This window comes from Corapipo altera, unplaced genomic scaffold, assembly GCF_003945725.1.
Source record: "Corapipo altera isolate COAL_440 unplaced genomic scaffold, ASM394572v1 140b, whole genome shotgun sequence".
Taxonomy (NCBI): domain Eukaryota; kingdom Metazoa; phylum Chordata; class Aves; order Passeriformes; family Pipridae; genus Corapipo; species Corapipo altera.
This window is the reverse complement of record NW_020884956.1, coordinates 498935-515082: the sequence shown is the minus strand read 5'-3', so window position 1 is coordinate 515082 and position 16148 is coordinate 498935. Positions and strand designations below refer to the sequence as shown.

The 16148-nt window shown below is 40.7% G+C and overlaps 1 protein-coding gene across 5 annotated transcripts in view; it reads right to left on the bottom strand.

The window, feature by feature from the left end:
* PEPD (peptidase D) overlaps positions 1–16148 on the bottom strand; it is a 144235-nt gene that overhangs the window by 47891 nt on the left and 80196 nt on the right. For all 5 annotated transcript variants that reach the window (XM_027663753.1, XM_027663754.1, XM_027663750.1 and 2 more), the window contains exons 10-11: positions 12598–12666; positions 5912–5989 (exon numbers count right to left, since the gene is read on the bottom strand). In XM_027663753.1, coding sequence (XP_027519554.1) covers positions 5912–5989; positions 12598–12666 — 147 coding nt within the window. The remainder of the gene's footprint in view (positions 1–5911; positions 5990–12597; positions 12667–16148) is intronic.

Genomic DNA, 16148 nt, shown 5'->3' with positions numbered 1-16148 from the left:
TAATAATAATAATAATAATAATAATAATAATAATAATAATAATAATAATAATGAGGAAAATAAAATATTAAAAGCTATATACAAGTGCCAAATGGAAGGAAACAAGCCCAAGCTGGACACACCTTGAGCGAAAAGCACACACGTGAAGGGAGTGCTCCCAGAAGGCTGCTGTGCCTTTGCTCTGGCAAATCCACTATGTTACCAATATTCCAACTTGGGACAAACCTCATCTCCTTCAGAGAGTGCTTATTTTAGTGCCCCCTGCTGTCAGTATTGTTCTGATGCTTTAACTTTGCATTGGGACAAAAATAAAAACAAAAATAGTCCTTAGAGTTAAACTATTCTGCTCTTTTTGCAACAGCTTTCCATATCCCCAGCTCTGCCATTTGACTAGGGAAATAACAGTTGATACAGCCAAGACACATTTTTTGATACAGCCAAAACACATTTGATACAGCCAAGACACATTTAAACCATTTAATGCTAGCATTGTACTTTTTATGACAAATGTGTTTGGTTCCGTGACACTAACAAACCCTTCCCAGTGCTTAAATTCTGGTACTTGAATGCAACAAAAATCTATTTCACTTGTTTCACTGTCATCCACGGCAATGATGGCATTTCATGGAAACAGCAGTGAGCTTTTGCAGCAGGAGACATTCTGTTTCCCCAAGGATACTGAACTCTGCCCAACGCTTTCACTGAAATCAATAAATTATTTCAATGAAATAAGTAATCAATAAGTAATTATGAGAGTGTTAAAAGAACCAGTCAAATAAAATGAAAGACATTATCTGATGATCCAACCTGCTTCCATTTAAATTTTTAAAGCTAGTTGCATTTTGTAAATAATAGATAGTCCCATTGTGAATATGAGGTTAATGGTCTCTCTCTGAGGTCTGCTGCACTTCACAAGCAGTTGATGCTGTACTCCCCTTATTTATGCTTTCACCTAAGCCTTCTGAATAAACTACACTCTGGCCCTTGCTCCAGGAAGGACCAATGTCCCCCTGCTATCAGCCAGTGCTGGGCACAGGTGACTGCACCAGAGTGCCCAACTTCCTCAGGGTGTGCAGAGCAGACCCAGCACAGCCTCGGGGTCCCCTGGTCATTAACACTGTGACTTGGGAGGACATTTCAAAACAGTAAAAAATGCTGAGTTAAAAATGCTGTCTATTCAGCAGAATGGACAATTCTTTTCATTATTTTTAAAAAAGCCAAAATGGACCAAAATGTCACTAAATGCTTGAAGTTCAGTGAACCTGCCAATGCAAGCTGCTTACTAATGCTGAATTTTCATGGAAATACATTTGTCAGATGCCACAAAAAGACCAAGACCTGCAACTCGTGACACCTGCAGAAAACCTCCTGAGGTAACAGCCATATCTACTTCAGTTACATCTGGGGTCAGGTTGATTTTCCCACATTTCTGTTATTTAAGTGTGAGCCTCATCATGAAGAATCAATCCTTATTTTAAGATCACAGAAGCATTTTCCATTTGCTGAACGTTGCAGGAGCCCTGCTGATCAACTGCAAAAGAACAATCAACTCCCGACATGCTTTTGGCAATAAACTACCATTTTAATGCCTTCTCAAAATCAAAACATAAAATATACACTTCAGGTTCCAGCCTCTGATGGTTCCTAGAACAAAGCACCACTCCACAGAGGTGAGAAGAGATGTTTGCCTTGCCCCAGGCTTCCTCTGTTCCACACTGCTTTGATGTTCAGTTTTCTCCCTTCCCCTCTCTCCCCAGCCAGGGTGTGACTCCGCACAGCAGCACTGCCAGGGCAGGGGCAGCACACAGAAGGGAGGACCCAAGGCAATTTGCTTCCTTTATTTTTAAGGAAGCTTTCATTTTCCAGAAGGCAGGTGCTGATTTGTTGGGACCAATACTTTCCACAGAAGCACACTGGCTCTGAAATTGCTCTGGATGTCGTTTCCCAGGGTCAAGTCATTCAAGTCACAACTTCCAGCCAAAGTCAGAGATGGTTTAGAAGAGCTGAAAGCAGGTTTCCATCTCCCACAAGGGCTCTCTAACCATTGAACCAGTGTGAACAAAGGCAAACCAGCTGCACAAGGAGAGCTCACGAGACACTTGCCCAGGGAGAACGAGCCTTGCAGGGGATGCCACTCCATGAGCAGGAGTCCCATCTGCTCTTGGTTTGTGCACAGGAGGGAGTCAGACCTCTACTGCTTTAATTTATTTGGGGGTTTGTCTTCTTGAGGAGCCACTTCTAAATTCATTCTACTCCTCACCAAACTTTGAAAGACCTCTGGTTATCTGAAATGCTGGAGGCCTCTTGTGTACAGGGCAGGAAGTTGCAAACTACAAGTTCTTTTGCTTATGACTCCACTTTTCCTATGACCAAAGGCAGTTACAGCCTCAGTACAGGAACAGGAGGCCTCTTGGCACACAATTAGTAATGCAATACCTGAGACAATGCAGTGAACCTCAGCCCAGGGCTCAGTTTTAATCCAAGCTGTCACAGGTTTAAGATGACAGAAGAAAATCAGTATTTGTGCATTAGCCTGGCTGTAGGTCATCACTGCAGGCTGTGATTGGAAACATTACAAGTAGAAGATTTTATTTAAAATTAATACCAAGTGAAAGGGTCAAGTGCCCAGAACAGTGGTTTGCAGGGATGGTCAGCCTGCACATTTATCTGGATGACCTTTCTGACCTTCCCCTTGCTTGGGAAAAGTGCTTCAGAGCACAGAGATCATCACAATTTAAATGTTCACCACACAGATGTTACAGTACATGAATCTTTTATATAAAACAATGACTTATTGTTATTGCAATATTTACTTTTAATATTCATACCAGCTAAATGCATGTATCTATTGAATACCTAACCTTCTCTAGAAATATTGATTTTTCTATGCCAATCATAGTGCTTTGTGCTAGTTAGCTATTTTAATATTTAATAGACTGAACATGACAGCCCTGCTTAGCAAGACAGTCTGTATTAACAAGAACTGCCAGAAATTCTCTTGATAGTCCTTCTTTTGCCCTGGGATCATTTAGTGCAGAAGCTGTACCTATAAAAAGTGTGGATATAATGCAACATCAGAGATGCAATTCCATACCAGTTTCTTACAGAAGCAATAAACCCATTTGATATAGGTTAATTTTAAAAAATTAACATCATAAAACCAGGCTGTTCTAAACCTGCCACAGCTTTTGAAAAAGTTAGAATAAGAGTCTTAAAAAAAGATACAAAAATGCAACAGCACAAATATTTTGGCCTATGATCTCCTTTTGATACAACCAAATCTGCGTAACTTACATTTTTAAAACAGCAAACAGTGCATGCACTCAAGCATTTCACAGAAGTAAAGCATCAGTCTTCCAAATGTATTTTTTTCTATTATTCAGGTGCTTTGTTAACTTATTTAATGACGCTGCACTGCTTTGTACATAAAAAACCTGAGCAGTATATTTCTGTAGAAGTCTTGAATGTTATTAACATCTACTAAATAATGTTAAGAGAAAGACATGAAATTCTACTGAAGAATTTAATAAAAATCATACCAAGTACCCAATCTCCCAATTCTGCTACATACATGTACATAAACTGTTAAATTAAATTTATGTCAAAATACTGGCAGGAAACAGAAATAACCCTTAAAACACTTCTACCTCTTTTTCACCAAAAGTAAAGCCTATTTTCTCCCTGTGCTCAGGGCTTCCTGAGATTATCCAACAGAGGGCTCCCCGTAGCTATTAAAAAGCTTAATTGAAAGCCACATATATGACACACACACACAAATCAGCACACTGTGGTTTTAATGCCCTGCTCTGTATGCACACACACGCCCATCCACACCCAAATCAGACCTTGTAAAAGCCCACAGTGAATCCACCCAGGCAGTGCCCTGGCATTATTTGTATGCTGATAGTGCAGCCACCTCCAGATTTTTTTTTTTTCTTTTCCGAAGCACTATTTTTAACTGCGGAAAATGAGCGTATTTTTAAATTGTCTTTACAGAAATTAAATTACTTTTTCTTATTACTTTTTTATTTTCACTTGAGAAAAATACCAAGGAAACTGTGTGGAGCAGAGTGTGACTGTGTATCAGCCAGGGGGAAAGGCAGGGGCAGAGACTGAGGCCCGGGCAGGTGCTCATGCACACGGAGCACCAGTTTGCTGAAACCAATCTACACCTGACAAACTCCATCTCATCAACACCACGGTGCAACTGGACCGTTTAAACAAGAGGTTATTTTCAACTGTATTAAACCTTGTTCTCTTTGTGGAGATGGTTACAAAGTGGGGCTGCTGCTCAGCAGCCTTGAAATGCTTAAGTGATCAATTTATTTGGTAGATGAGGCTTTCCTCATGTTCAGAGATATGAGGCTAATAAAACCCAAACATATTTCAAAGATTTTGCCAATACTGCAGGAAATAAGAGTTTGTGAAGAGTCTTGGATGTGCTCTCATGGTTTAGGAAGGACTACAGCCACCCACCAAATTGCCCTCAGACTGCAAGTAAAAGGTTCCTACATATATCCTTCACCCTGAGGTCTCCCTCACCATTTAAAGGCCTTGATTTCAAATACAGGATATCATAATGCATCGTGGCCTATTTTCTCTCAATAACATATGCTGATATTTCCTGTAGGTTACACACTTTATTTTTAAATTTAATTGAATGACACAGCTGATACAGTATCATGTTGGTGTGTCCTGCCTGATCAAAAAAAAAACCTCATGGCATATTATCTACTCAAACAACATAATCATAAATTAAAGCAATAAATTAGCAGTAGTATTTGATGGGTTTAGTAAGCTATTAACCACAGATGAAGACAATACATAAACTTTTGTACAAGAAGCCTTTTTAAAAGTTTTTACAGTATTATAAATAAAGTACCTATCTGTAATTCCACAAGTTCACTCTGCAGCACCTGCAGATGTGCCTGGAACATTAGCCAATAAGTCATATTTTTTAACTTCTGAGATTCAATTTGTTTTCCATAATAGGTTTTGAGCTTATAGCTGATAATACTAATTTGCTTTTCTTCACACGTTTACATTCCACTGTGAAAACACACACCTACACCCTTTTTGCATGTGCTACAAAGGTAATCCAATACAAATCCTCCAAAACTAGTTCTGCATTTTCATAAATGCAGGCTTTTTGAACAATGTCTTTAGAGGTGAAGTACAAAAGTTACAATCTGATATGTTACACACCACACAAATAAGGCGTGTCTTTCAATTTATGGCAATGTGTTTGGTGCTTTCATTCACCCTGCAGTGATACTGCAAAGCAGGTGGGCACGTAATGCAAGTAGAGAAAAACTGTATTATGGCAACAGTAAACCCTAAGCAAAATCTTTACAGAAATTTTTAGCACAACACAGAACTAGAGGCACCCTGCCCTAACCTGGATTGAGATGAGTTCGATCTCTTCACACACTCCAAAGTCTACTTTCACGTCAGGGTGCCTGGGTGCACACAAGCATTTGTAAGGTCTAATCCATTCTGCAATCTGATGCAATTCTCTAAAAGCAGCCAACGCCCTCGTGAGCCTCCACTCCACCATCAGAGCTGAGGTTTGGATTTGAGGTTCAAGAGCAAACTCAGGTGCCAAATTTTGCAGCTACGCCTGTACTTAGAATACAGCCATTTCTTAAATTAAATTCTAAGTGCCTCTGGCCCAGAAGTGTTTTAAAACAGTATCTCCTTCTCCCTTTCAACTGCAGATGCAGATACACAGGACTTTTGAAGGAAACCAGACTAATCTGGCATGCAATGTTACATTCTGTTTTAAAGATTTCGACTTTGACCATTATGCAGCCATCATTTTACTAACTAGCTCCAAGAGTACATACACTCCCTGTATGGAAACAGCAGTAGTGAAACAGAAATATCAAACAAACTCAAGCCCTTTACCTACCACAAGTCTCCATCTTCAATAGTCCTGTCGTTCGGGGCTCCGGCGTGGCCGTAGTGCAAAACAGAGGAGTTCTCCCCACTGAGAGGCAGAAAGAAAACGCAGCACAGTTAGTGGGAGAAGAAACATTAACACACTCATTCACACAGCATGAGAAGGAACACTGTAAACATCAGCATACTCATATAGGAAGCAGCCTGTGAGAGCTCTCCCAAGCCCTGCCCAGCCGCCAGTGCAGCAGAGCTGGGGATGGGAAGGAGCAGAAGGAACTTGGCACAGTTCAGCTGAATATTTCCCATCTCCGTGACAGTGTAAAGGAAAGAATTATGCACAAGTAATCTTTCAACTTACATCCTTTTGTTACCATCTGGATTTTTTTTTTTTTTAACTACTGAGTGATATTTGCCCCTTTTTGAGGTTAAGTAGTCTGAGGGGTAAAACAAACTAACTTCTGCTAGAGTAAAATCTGACATGTTTGGAATGCTCTAGGAATCAGCAGGACTGGAAAAATTGAGTTGTCCAGGGAAACAGCTCCAGTTTCCCTCTGGTGGTCTCTGCTGGAGTGGATACACTGCCTGCTGCTCAGGGAGCTTCCCAGCATACAACGTCAGCAGCAAGTAACAGGTATGAAAACTGTCACTCTTTTCTTACCTCTTATTAAAGAATCACATTACAAAGAAAAGATTTTTATTCCTGGAAATCTTTTAGAGTAAACTGCTGTTTCTCAAGAACAAAACAGCTCCAGAGAAGGATGGAGCCTTGTTCTGTCATTCTGAAGCTCTGTGATCCATTTGGTGACCTACATTTGCCCTGGGCATCCTCTCTTATCTACTGACACTCCCCCAGGTCTATAAAATGTCAGTTAAAAGGCTGCTAAAGATCTTAGGCTCTACTTATTTTTCTTTTACTGGTCTCCTCAGATTGATGCTCTCACTTTTTCTCTTCAAAGAGCTAGAAGAACTACATCACATCCAAAAATACACGTGTTGGGACAGGGTTACTGCGGGATCTCTGACCCCTCCAGCTGACTGGCCAGTTTGTACCTCAGCTTTCATCAAAACCATACTGGTCACCCTGCTCAAATTTGATTCTTTTGAAGTTGTGATGGTGGAACAGCTTCATATCTCAGGTGACAGGAACCTGAGGCTCAGTTTCAGCGAATCTTTTGTTGTACCTGGAGTAAATGTGACAACTGACACACTTCTCACATTAGACTTCTGATATGTGCAATTACAAAAGCAGCAAGCATGTACTGTATCCAAACAGAGATTACCTTCAAGATACATTAAGTACTTGTGATCAATTGGGTATTTAACAGATCATCAATCATTCAGATATAGCAAACTCCATAAACAGTGATTGTGGAGTAAAAAGGAGTAAGTTTCTGTAGCCTCTCAATCTAAACGGCTGGATCATGTCCCTGGAAGTATTTAAAAAGTAGATGTGGCACCTGGGGACATGGTTTAACAGCAGACTCGGCAGTGCTGGGTTAATGGTTGGACTTGATGATCTTAGAATAATTCTACGTTGATATTTTGAAAACAATAAGTATTTATTGTTAATCATTTTTTAGCATATAAGAATCACTATGTAATAAAGTAGGGAAGGGTGATATTTCAGAATCATGGGAATGATTTTCTGATACAAAGTATACTTCTTAAAATTATACACACTCCAAAGGGGAAAATTAAAGTTGTTAAATCAAGACTTAAAAACCCCCAGAGAATTAGGAATTAAGACTTAAGGTTAATTTTGTGATGCTGGCCCAATGGCTTAAACACAGTTTCACAACTGGCTGGATGCTTTTTCCTTCCTGGACACTGGACTTGGGAACCTCTGTTGTTGTGCAGACAGCTAAAAATGGCCCTGTAAAGCTTGAATACAGGCTAAGGACAGACATGAGCTTCCTTCTGAGATGTACTGTCGCCTGGGCACTGCTGGAATAGTTTTCCACACCAGGACACTTCCAAAACTAGTTTGCTCTATGTGAAGAAAAAAATCTGCAATAGGGCAATGGAGTGCAATGGAAAGAAAAGGGTCTTCTGTGCCAGGCAACGTGTACAGTGGGAATTGTGTTCCCAGGCTCAGCTGTCTCCTTGCACATGCACGGGACAGCAGAGCAGTCTGCTCCCACCTCTGCCCTGGACTGGCAGCATCATTTCCTGCCTGAAGAACTGTTTCCCAGGGGGAGGGCTAAGATTTTGGGAGGCTGGCACCTGGAAACAACTGGAATGATCTTGGTGCTATGCATGACACTGTTTGTGAACTCACATGCTCGGTGTTTAAGGAAAAATACAAAAAATAATTAAAACCCACCAAGGGCTGCCATGCCCACACAGACACTGCACAGCAGTCTGTCAGGATTTTAGCTGCAGATACTATTCCTTATCTCCCTCCAAAAATGAGGATAAAGTAGGAGAAGCAAACAGCACATGCATATATTTATGATCAACTTTTAAAAAATTATCATGAAGCTTAAGGGCATGACTCCATGCTCTTGTATTTGCAGACAGCTTGTTTATGTTGGCACCCTCGGTGTCATACACCACACCAGTGCATAAATAAGTCATATACTCAACTCCGAGGACTGTACAAACACTTTCAACAAAAGACATTGAAAACACAAAGATGAGGGACTTCTTTTGCACATTTTAATGTAAAGGTTCTAGTTTACAAAACATTTCTGTAAGGTTCAGCACCAACTGTGACGGGAGATGCGTGAAAAATCTGTTTTTCAGCACCGTTAGTGAAGCATTAAGAGCCACAATCTTTCTTGGCATTTGAGGCTCCTTATCTGTCACGCACATCTTGGCTCTGCTGTGCACATGGGATCAGAGCACGGAGAGCACAGTTGGTGCTGGAGACCAGAAATGCACACCACGTGCACTGCAGGGCTGGAGTGACTGCACCAGGAGGTCTCTGCACCCTTGGGACTGGCTCCGGGCAGGTCCCCTGGGCTCAACACCCATTAGCAACCAAGGCACAGCAGACCTGCTCCTGAAAGCTCTCCCAGCTGTTTTTGACCCAAAACAAACAAAGCATGTGTGCTGCAGGACTGGTCCCTGGCTCTGAGCAGGCCCTGCAGCTGAGGATGAGTGGGACAGCTTGCCTCAGAAAAGCACTTCTGACCTGAACTAAAACACCTACAGCTGGTTCCTGCCAAGAGGTGCATGCCCAACCTCCCCCACAGGATGCATCTTCACCACTGCCCCAGGATGAAGGCAGGAAGATGCTTCAGGAGCAGTGCTACAGAAGAGATGTGTACCCACAAGATAAATGCTACAGCTGGCCAGAAATTGTTCACATTGATTAAATAGAACTTGCAAGGTGGCTTCAAAACAATTCAAACAAAACCTCCAGCACCTGGCAAAGCAAACGAGCCTTCCTGTAGAAGCTTTATATTTCTTTCCTAAGAAGCAACAATTGAAAGGTCTGGCATTAGAGTGCCAAGCTGGGGATTAAGATGGAAGTGCTGTGAGGAGGTGAGGATCACTGGCAACTCTGCTGCCTTCCTTTTGGTCAGCAAAACCACCACATGCAGGGGTGCCAGAGCTTGCCTTCAGGCAGCCAACCTGGAAAACCTTCCAAGAGGTTTCTGTCTATCAATTTTTATTCCCTTAATGATTTGCCTCTAACTGGTGCCCAAGATGTGTTTGTTACAGAAAGAATTGCATGAGGCAGAGGAAAAGCTGCAAATTAACACCACCAAGAATGCAAACTGTAGGAAGAGATTCCCATTACCCCCAAGATACATTTTAGATCAGAAAGCACCCTGAAAACAAATTATTAGAAGAAAGAGAAGGAATGTAAGCAATATCTTAAGAACAGGACTATGCTGAGCATCAAGCATTACAAAAAGTGGAGCTATTAGCTTTACATTAAGAACATCCAATGAAAAAACAACAGACTATTAACTAAAACCACAAACTACTTTCACCATGATTTAAATCATCATAGAACCAATCCAGGAGGAAGCCCTTCTCTCCACTTTTTCATCTAAGACATGAAATCTTACAAAGTTGTACTGAAATGAAAGAAAGAAAAACAGATTCAATAATATTCTGATCTTATCCAAAAAGCTTCACTTACAGCGATCCTCAGACAGAGGAATCATTCTACTGCACAGTGTTATTCCCAATCACTGGTATCATCTGATGAGAGCTGTCATCTGCCCAGAGACATCAGTCAAGAAGACCTGAACAAGTCTAAGCTGCTGCAGTACCAAGTAGCAGCTGACCACAGCTTCTGTGGTGGTTGCTGAGATACTGATGCCTCCACCTCCATCCAACTCCAGTTGGAATCTCTGGTTCCCAGTGGATGCCATCCACCACAGTGTCACCAGGACACACTGTGAATGGATTACCTTTGTTTTCCCATTTGTAAAAATGGTTACTTGGCACCCCAAGACACTGCAATGAATAATTCATTAGCCTTTGAACACTACTTGGAAGTCAACACTTGGTAGATGAGTGCTAAATATATCCAAGTATTATCAAATGCCCCATTCTCCTTTAATTGCACTTGGGTGATGTCTGTGCTTCAAACCACTCCCAAGCTGACAGCCTGTGAAAATATCACCAACTACAGGACTAACCTCACTGGGTGATGCCCTGGAATACTAAACAATGTGTGTGATTATTCTGAAAATAATAGCAAATACATAAAGCACATGTCCATTTACTATCTCCTCCAGAATATAACACTAGACAGGGACAGCAACAAACGCAGTCATCAAGTGACAGGTGATTTATTTCTGTACAAAAATATTGTATTGATTACTCCAGATTTCCAGCTTAGTGAGTATTTTTTTTAAAATGTGAATAACAAACTTCTACATAAGAGATTATTCTCCTCTGTGGAAATTATTATCAGGCCTGTAATCTCAGAAGGAAAGATCCTGTCAAAATATGCCAGTTTTAAGTGTTCAGGAAAATACAAAACTCGGCATGAATAAAATAAAACATGACTACTCAAAAATCCTAATTGCAAAAGCTATTTTTAGTTGTAAATGTAGTTAAGTGAAATATTTACAATGCATGACATTTTCATGGCAATAAAAAATGTCTATTATTTCTGCCATTATTATGTTAATTGAATTCATTCATTTATTAGGATCTAGCTTAAAACTGCTAATGTTCATTCTTACTCATAGTCAGAATACAAAAATTTACAGACAAAGGTCTTCGTGTTCTACCTCATGTAATTTTCTTTTTTAAATCAAATTTGTCTGCACTTTTAATTCTAGTGGCAGGATGCAATGCCAGCTCCCAACTACAACAGAGTCACAATATTGTTTGGATCTTGCATTCCATTCTCTGTTTTAAATCCTCCAGTGGTTCAGAGGCAGCTCTAACACCCCTCCCCTGCCCTGCTAAGCCCCTCCAGCGTGGTGGGACAGGACACCCAGGAAGCTCCTGTCATCACCCACTTCTGAACTACTGTTGGAGCTTTTCTGCTCCTGGGCTCCCTGAGTCATGTAATGCAAGTCCTGAATCTGTCAGTCCTGTGGAGAGTTAGTCTGTTCCCAGGGGTCACAGGGACCTACCACACAGCATATTTTGGATATTTCTATAGGTTTAGCAAAGTGACCGTAGGCTTTGACCACCTAAACCAGACCCTGTGCGCAGGTTCTGATCCACTCTAAGTGAATGTGAGGTCACCAAGGCTGTGAAAAATCATACCATTCTCACCTGTGCCAACAGCACAGAGGTGGAGTCTCATTTCAGTGGGATGTAATTCTCAAGTTATATGACAGTATTTAAACCAGGAAACTTTTCTGACAATTTAGATACACAATTTCCATAAGACTGCTCATGCTCCTACCACAATTTTGCATATAAATTGGAAAATTGCATTTACAAATAAGCAACTGAATAAACAGTAGAAAGAAGTGAAGGTGCTAATTGTCCTTATTATCTCCACAGCAATATAGCATTATTGACTTTAAAGTAAAAATTACCTTTTGTAAGTGTATGTGACTTCAGTGCAGGGTAAAAATGTTTCTCAGTAGCAGGAGAATGACAAGTGGAACATATATACCAACATATATGCTTCATCTAACTCTCATATATCTCTGATTAGATTAATTCCACTAAGTAAGATTAATCTCTGCCCAAAGCACACAGCTGTTCTTCAGCATGTACCCTACACTGTTCTCTTGTGCATTTCTACAACTGCAGGGAGAACTTTTATACTACTTTCCTAAATACAATAACCTTCAACACTACCTATTCAGCAAGAGAAAGAGAGCAAAAAATTTCCACATTCCAAAGAGATTATTTTAATTGTACCCTAACCTTTGAGACAAAGAATTTTGAGAATTATATTAAATACTTAAGATGTATTTCAAAGAAAGTATTTTTGAGCAGCACAGAGTAGCTCTAAAGCCCTTCTCCATAACCCTATTTAATAAAAAAGCCAATTGCAGCACAGATGTGAGCATAAACATGATCTTGGCAGCAGCAGCAGTCACTGGGGAATCTCTTGAGTGCAGCAGAATCTATGACCAAGTTCTTTCTTTAAGAGACAGTGCTATCCACTTCTCTTTGGCTTTTCCAGTGGAAACAGGTCAGAACCCACGCTGGTGGCACTTGCAAACACATCCCACGCCTAACAGGAACAATTCTTAAAATATCCAGTGGGACACTGACCACAAAGAGTGCCCAGTTCAGTGTCAGGCACCGACCTACCTGCCGCAGATGCAGGTGTAGGAGGTGTGGCGCATCCCTCCCCGCGTGTAGCAGTAGTGCTGGAACAGGCTGTGAAGACAGAAAGGCAATAATTAATGATTTGTGCAAAATCACCACAAGACAGGGAGAAAAGTGAGTCCTGCTGGAGTCCAGCTGGGTTGGTGTAAATCCCCAGCTCCCCAGCGAGGCTCTCTGCCCGTTTCTGCTCAAATGAACATTCCTATTCCCCCCCATCCAGAGCTCAGCAGTCCTGCAGAGCAGCAAGGGATTTCCACAGAGCCATGAAGCAACTCTGCAACACAGAAGAGGGGCTCAAGTGCAGCTCAGTAACTCCAAAAGGCAACTGCTTTCCTTAACAACTCCATGCAGAAAGGGAAATTACTGTTGGCAAAGGGGAGTTCATCTGACCACAGAATGAACAGGATGGTAACAGTTAAAATGCTGAAGCTGGCCAAACCCTCCAAAGTGGAATTGAAAAATCCACTTCTTGCTGTATTTCAGGTACACAATCACACCTGTGATCCTTATTGTCACTCCTGCTGCCTTCAGTCCATGGTATGTAGATTCAGGAAAAGTGAAGTCCAACCAGCCCCTCACTGGGGAAGGAGCTTGCCAGACAGGACAAAGCTTTTCAAAATAATTTCAGCAAAAGCCCTCTCAATTTTACCACCTCACAGATACCTTCTGCTGAAAGCTGAATTAATATTTCCAAAGCCTGAACTGCTTCTGACTGTGCTGTTCACCCTCCTCCCCAGAGAAGCCAGCAGAGCTGTCCTATTATGTAAAACCAAGTCCTTTCCACCAGTGTCACAGGCCATGCTGGAATGGATGGTCTCATGTTTTCTTGTCTGTAGCACAACAGAGAAAACACAAGACTACTCGATTTCAGGTTGTGGTACCTAAATACCTCTACGGTCTTCCCCTGTCCAAACAGGGGGGAAAAAATTAACACAGATTCAATCCCAAGAGCAAGAACATAATGTGATAAGATTAGGCTGAGTCTCCTCAGCCTATAAAGAACAGTACAACACAGCACTGCCATCCTGCTGGAGGAGCTGTTTGGCCTTAAAAAGCATTAAAACATTTTCATCTTCACTGTCAAAGTCCCCTTCATATGAAGGCAGATGTGCCCAAAGCACAATTAATATAGGATTAGGTGCTTTAAGAGCTAAGCATGTATCATGGATCCTTCTATTCTTTTTGAAATATCCTCTAGTTACAATCCAATTCCCTTTAATAATACTGAATGCATTTCAAAACCTCATTTCTTGTAAAACTGAAATCATTTCATTAACACAGAGTGATAATGGTGCCATTCAAAGAATAGAGATGTTGTGATTTTGTCCTTCTGCAGCAGAAATCCACAGAACACAATTCGAATTCAAAGGATATTAAAGGCATTACATGCTTGTAAATCCAAACTGGATTTTAAAATGACACAAAATGACAGTATTTAAAGAGAAACAAAACAAAACATACACGATAACCACACAGGAAAAAAGAAAAGCCTCCATTCAGAGACTCAGTAGGGAGATGCTGTTTACAGGATCTCTTTTCTGCTCAAAACACTGTGGTTTACAAGGCAGAAATAGTAGGTTTGTTTTGTCCCAGAAATGAATAATGGTAAAGAGTAGGTCAAATGTCAGAGAAGTTAATGTAAACTCTGACATGGTGAGAGTACAGCAGAGATATCACTAAATTGAGCTAATGAAATTTATCACCTCAACTGTCATTTGGTCTGACACAGACATTTTTTCACAAAAATGGACATTTTATATGGAAATATTTGCTTGCAGGCAAGGTCTACTCTGTAAGACATGACACCATGTACAAAGATTTTGCACAATAATTATACTGTTATATATATGTATGTATAGGAAGCAACTTTTAGTGTATTTTAAAGACCCTTCACTTTAAATGATTGAATAAACTGTGTCCTCTAAACAGCAACTTTCAGTAACCTTCTAAAGAGCTTTAAAAATGAAATAATGAAGGCTGTAAACATCTTTCCATCATCAGTGATGCAGGATAGCAGGGTTTATTTTTCCATATGACAACTGATCACATATTCATGGCTGCAATTAATATGAAACTATGCAACTGAGTAATAGTATTCACCTTTTGCAGCACTCTCCGATTAGCAGTAAAAAGCAGCAAGTAAATTAAGATATGCTTCATATAACCCAGCTGTTGCCTGAACTTTGTTTCTGTTTTCTAAAAAAGAAACCTGATTGTTTCATCAAACATTATGGACTCCCTTTCAAGAGTAAGAAAGAAGCAGTTATTTAAGAGACTGAACTGGTGGTAGCACAGCTTTGCCAGGTGATGAGTTTTCTGCTAGTAAAACCACTCACATTACTTTTTTGAATTTACTTTTTTTGGGGTATGACTCATTACAAATGTTCATGCAGCTGAAAAAAAAAAAATCCAACATTTCCATTAGAGCGAGCCAACATCCTTGTATAATAAGGCATAGAAAAGTGAAGGCTTGGGTATCTCTTTCATGGCAAATGCTGGCTTTTCAAAGCTGAAAAGCATATATATAGAATTAGAGAAGGTGCCAGCATTTTGTAGTTAAAGTCCTGGTTCCACTGAAGTTAATGAAGATTCTGCCACTGGACTTCATCACACCAGGATTACACTGACTACACTCCGTAAGAATCTTTATCCAAAAGTGCAACACAAAAGTATAAAGTCTGAAACAGTTGGATGGAATATAATTCAATCTGTCTCTCCACAGGCATTGCAAATATTGCATCTTGAGCTTTGCCTGGTCCTTTTGGTTGGAGGGTGTGTGTTCTCAGTCAGTTTTATGTTGGTGCTGGATGCTTTTACGTGGGCTTTTCATGCAACCAACAGAGACACAAAAGTCAAGCACCTCTTTCTCTCCTTTTTTCCACGGGTTTCAAAGCTCCCTGTCATGCTTTGTGCAGTGTTTCTCCAGAGGGTGTATGTGTTATTTACCATGCACATGGGGCCTCGGTGGTGTCCACAGATCAACCACTGGTGTATTGGCTCTCAGATGCTACCTTTAAATGCAGACATTTGCTAGTGCTGCATGGGCCTTGCACTGCTTTTGACACATCCTGGGTTTGGTGCTTTTTCTTTTTGCCAAAAACTTCACTTTCTTTGACTGACAATACGTGGAGAATGAAGGTAGTTTTAAAGACCTCACTCTTTTTTCCATTAACTTAAAAAAAGGTAAGCATTAGTCACCATCAGCTGGGGTAAATCTGACACAAGTGCACCTGCTCCAGCCTTGCAAATCTGCCAAGGCACGAGCCAGTGTTATCCCCACTGCTCTGAGTCTCAACTGCCTCACTGACCACAGTGACCTGAGAGAAGTCCCCTTTCAGAAATAATGGGTTCTTCATCATCACAAATAACAGAACAAGTATATCCTTGCTATGCTTCAGATCTTCTGGAGCACTGCACACATCCAAACAAAATTCCTGAATGCTTAAAAAGCCTCAAGTTCAAAACAGCCCCAAAAGCCACTCAAGTAAAACCTTCTGTGAACAGTCTTTCTGACAAATTATCAAAAGCATTCT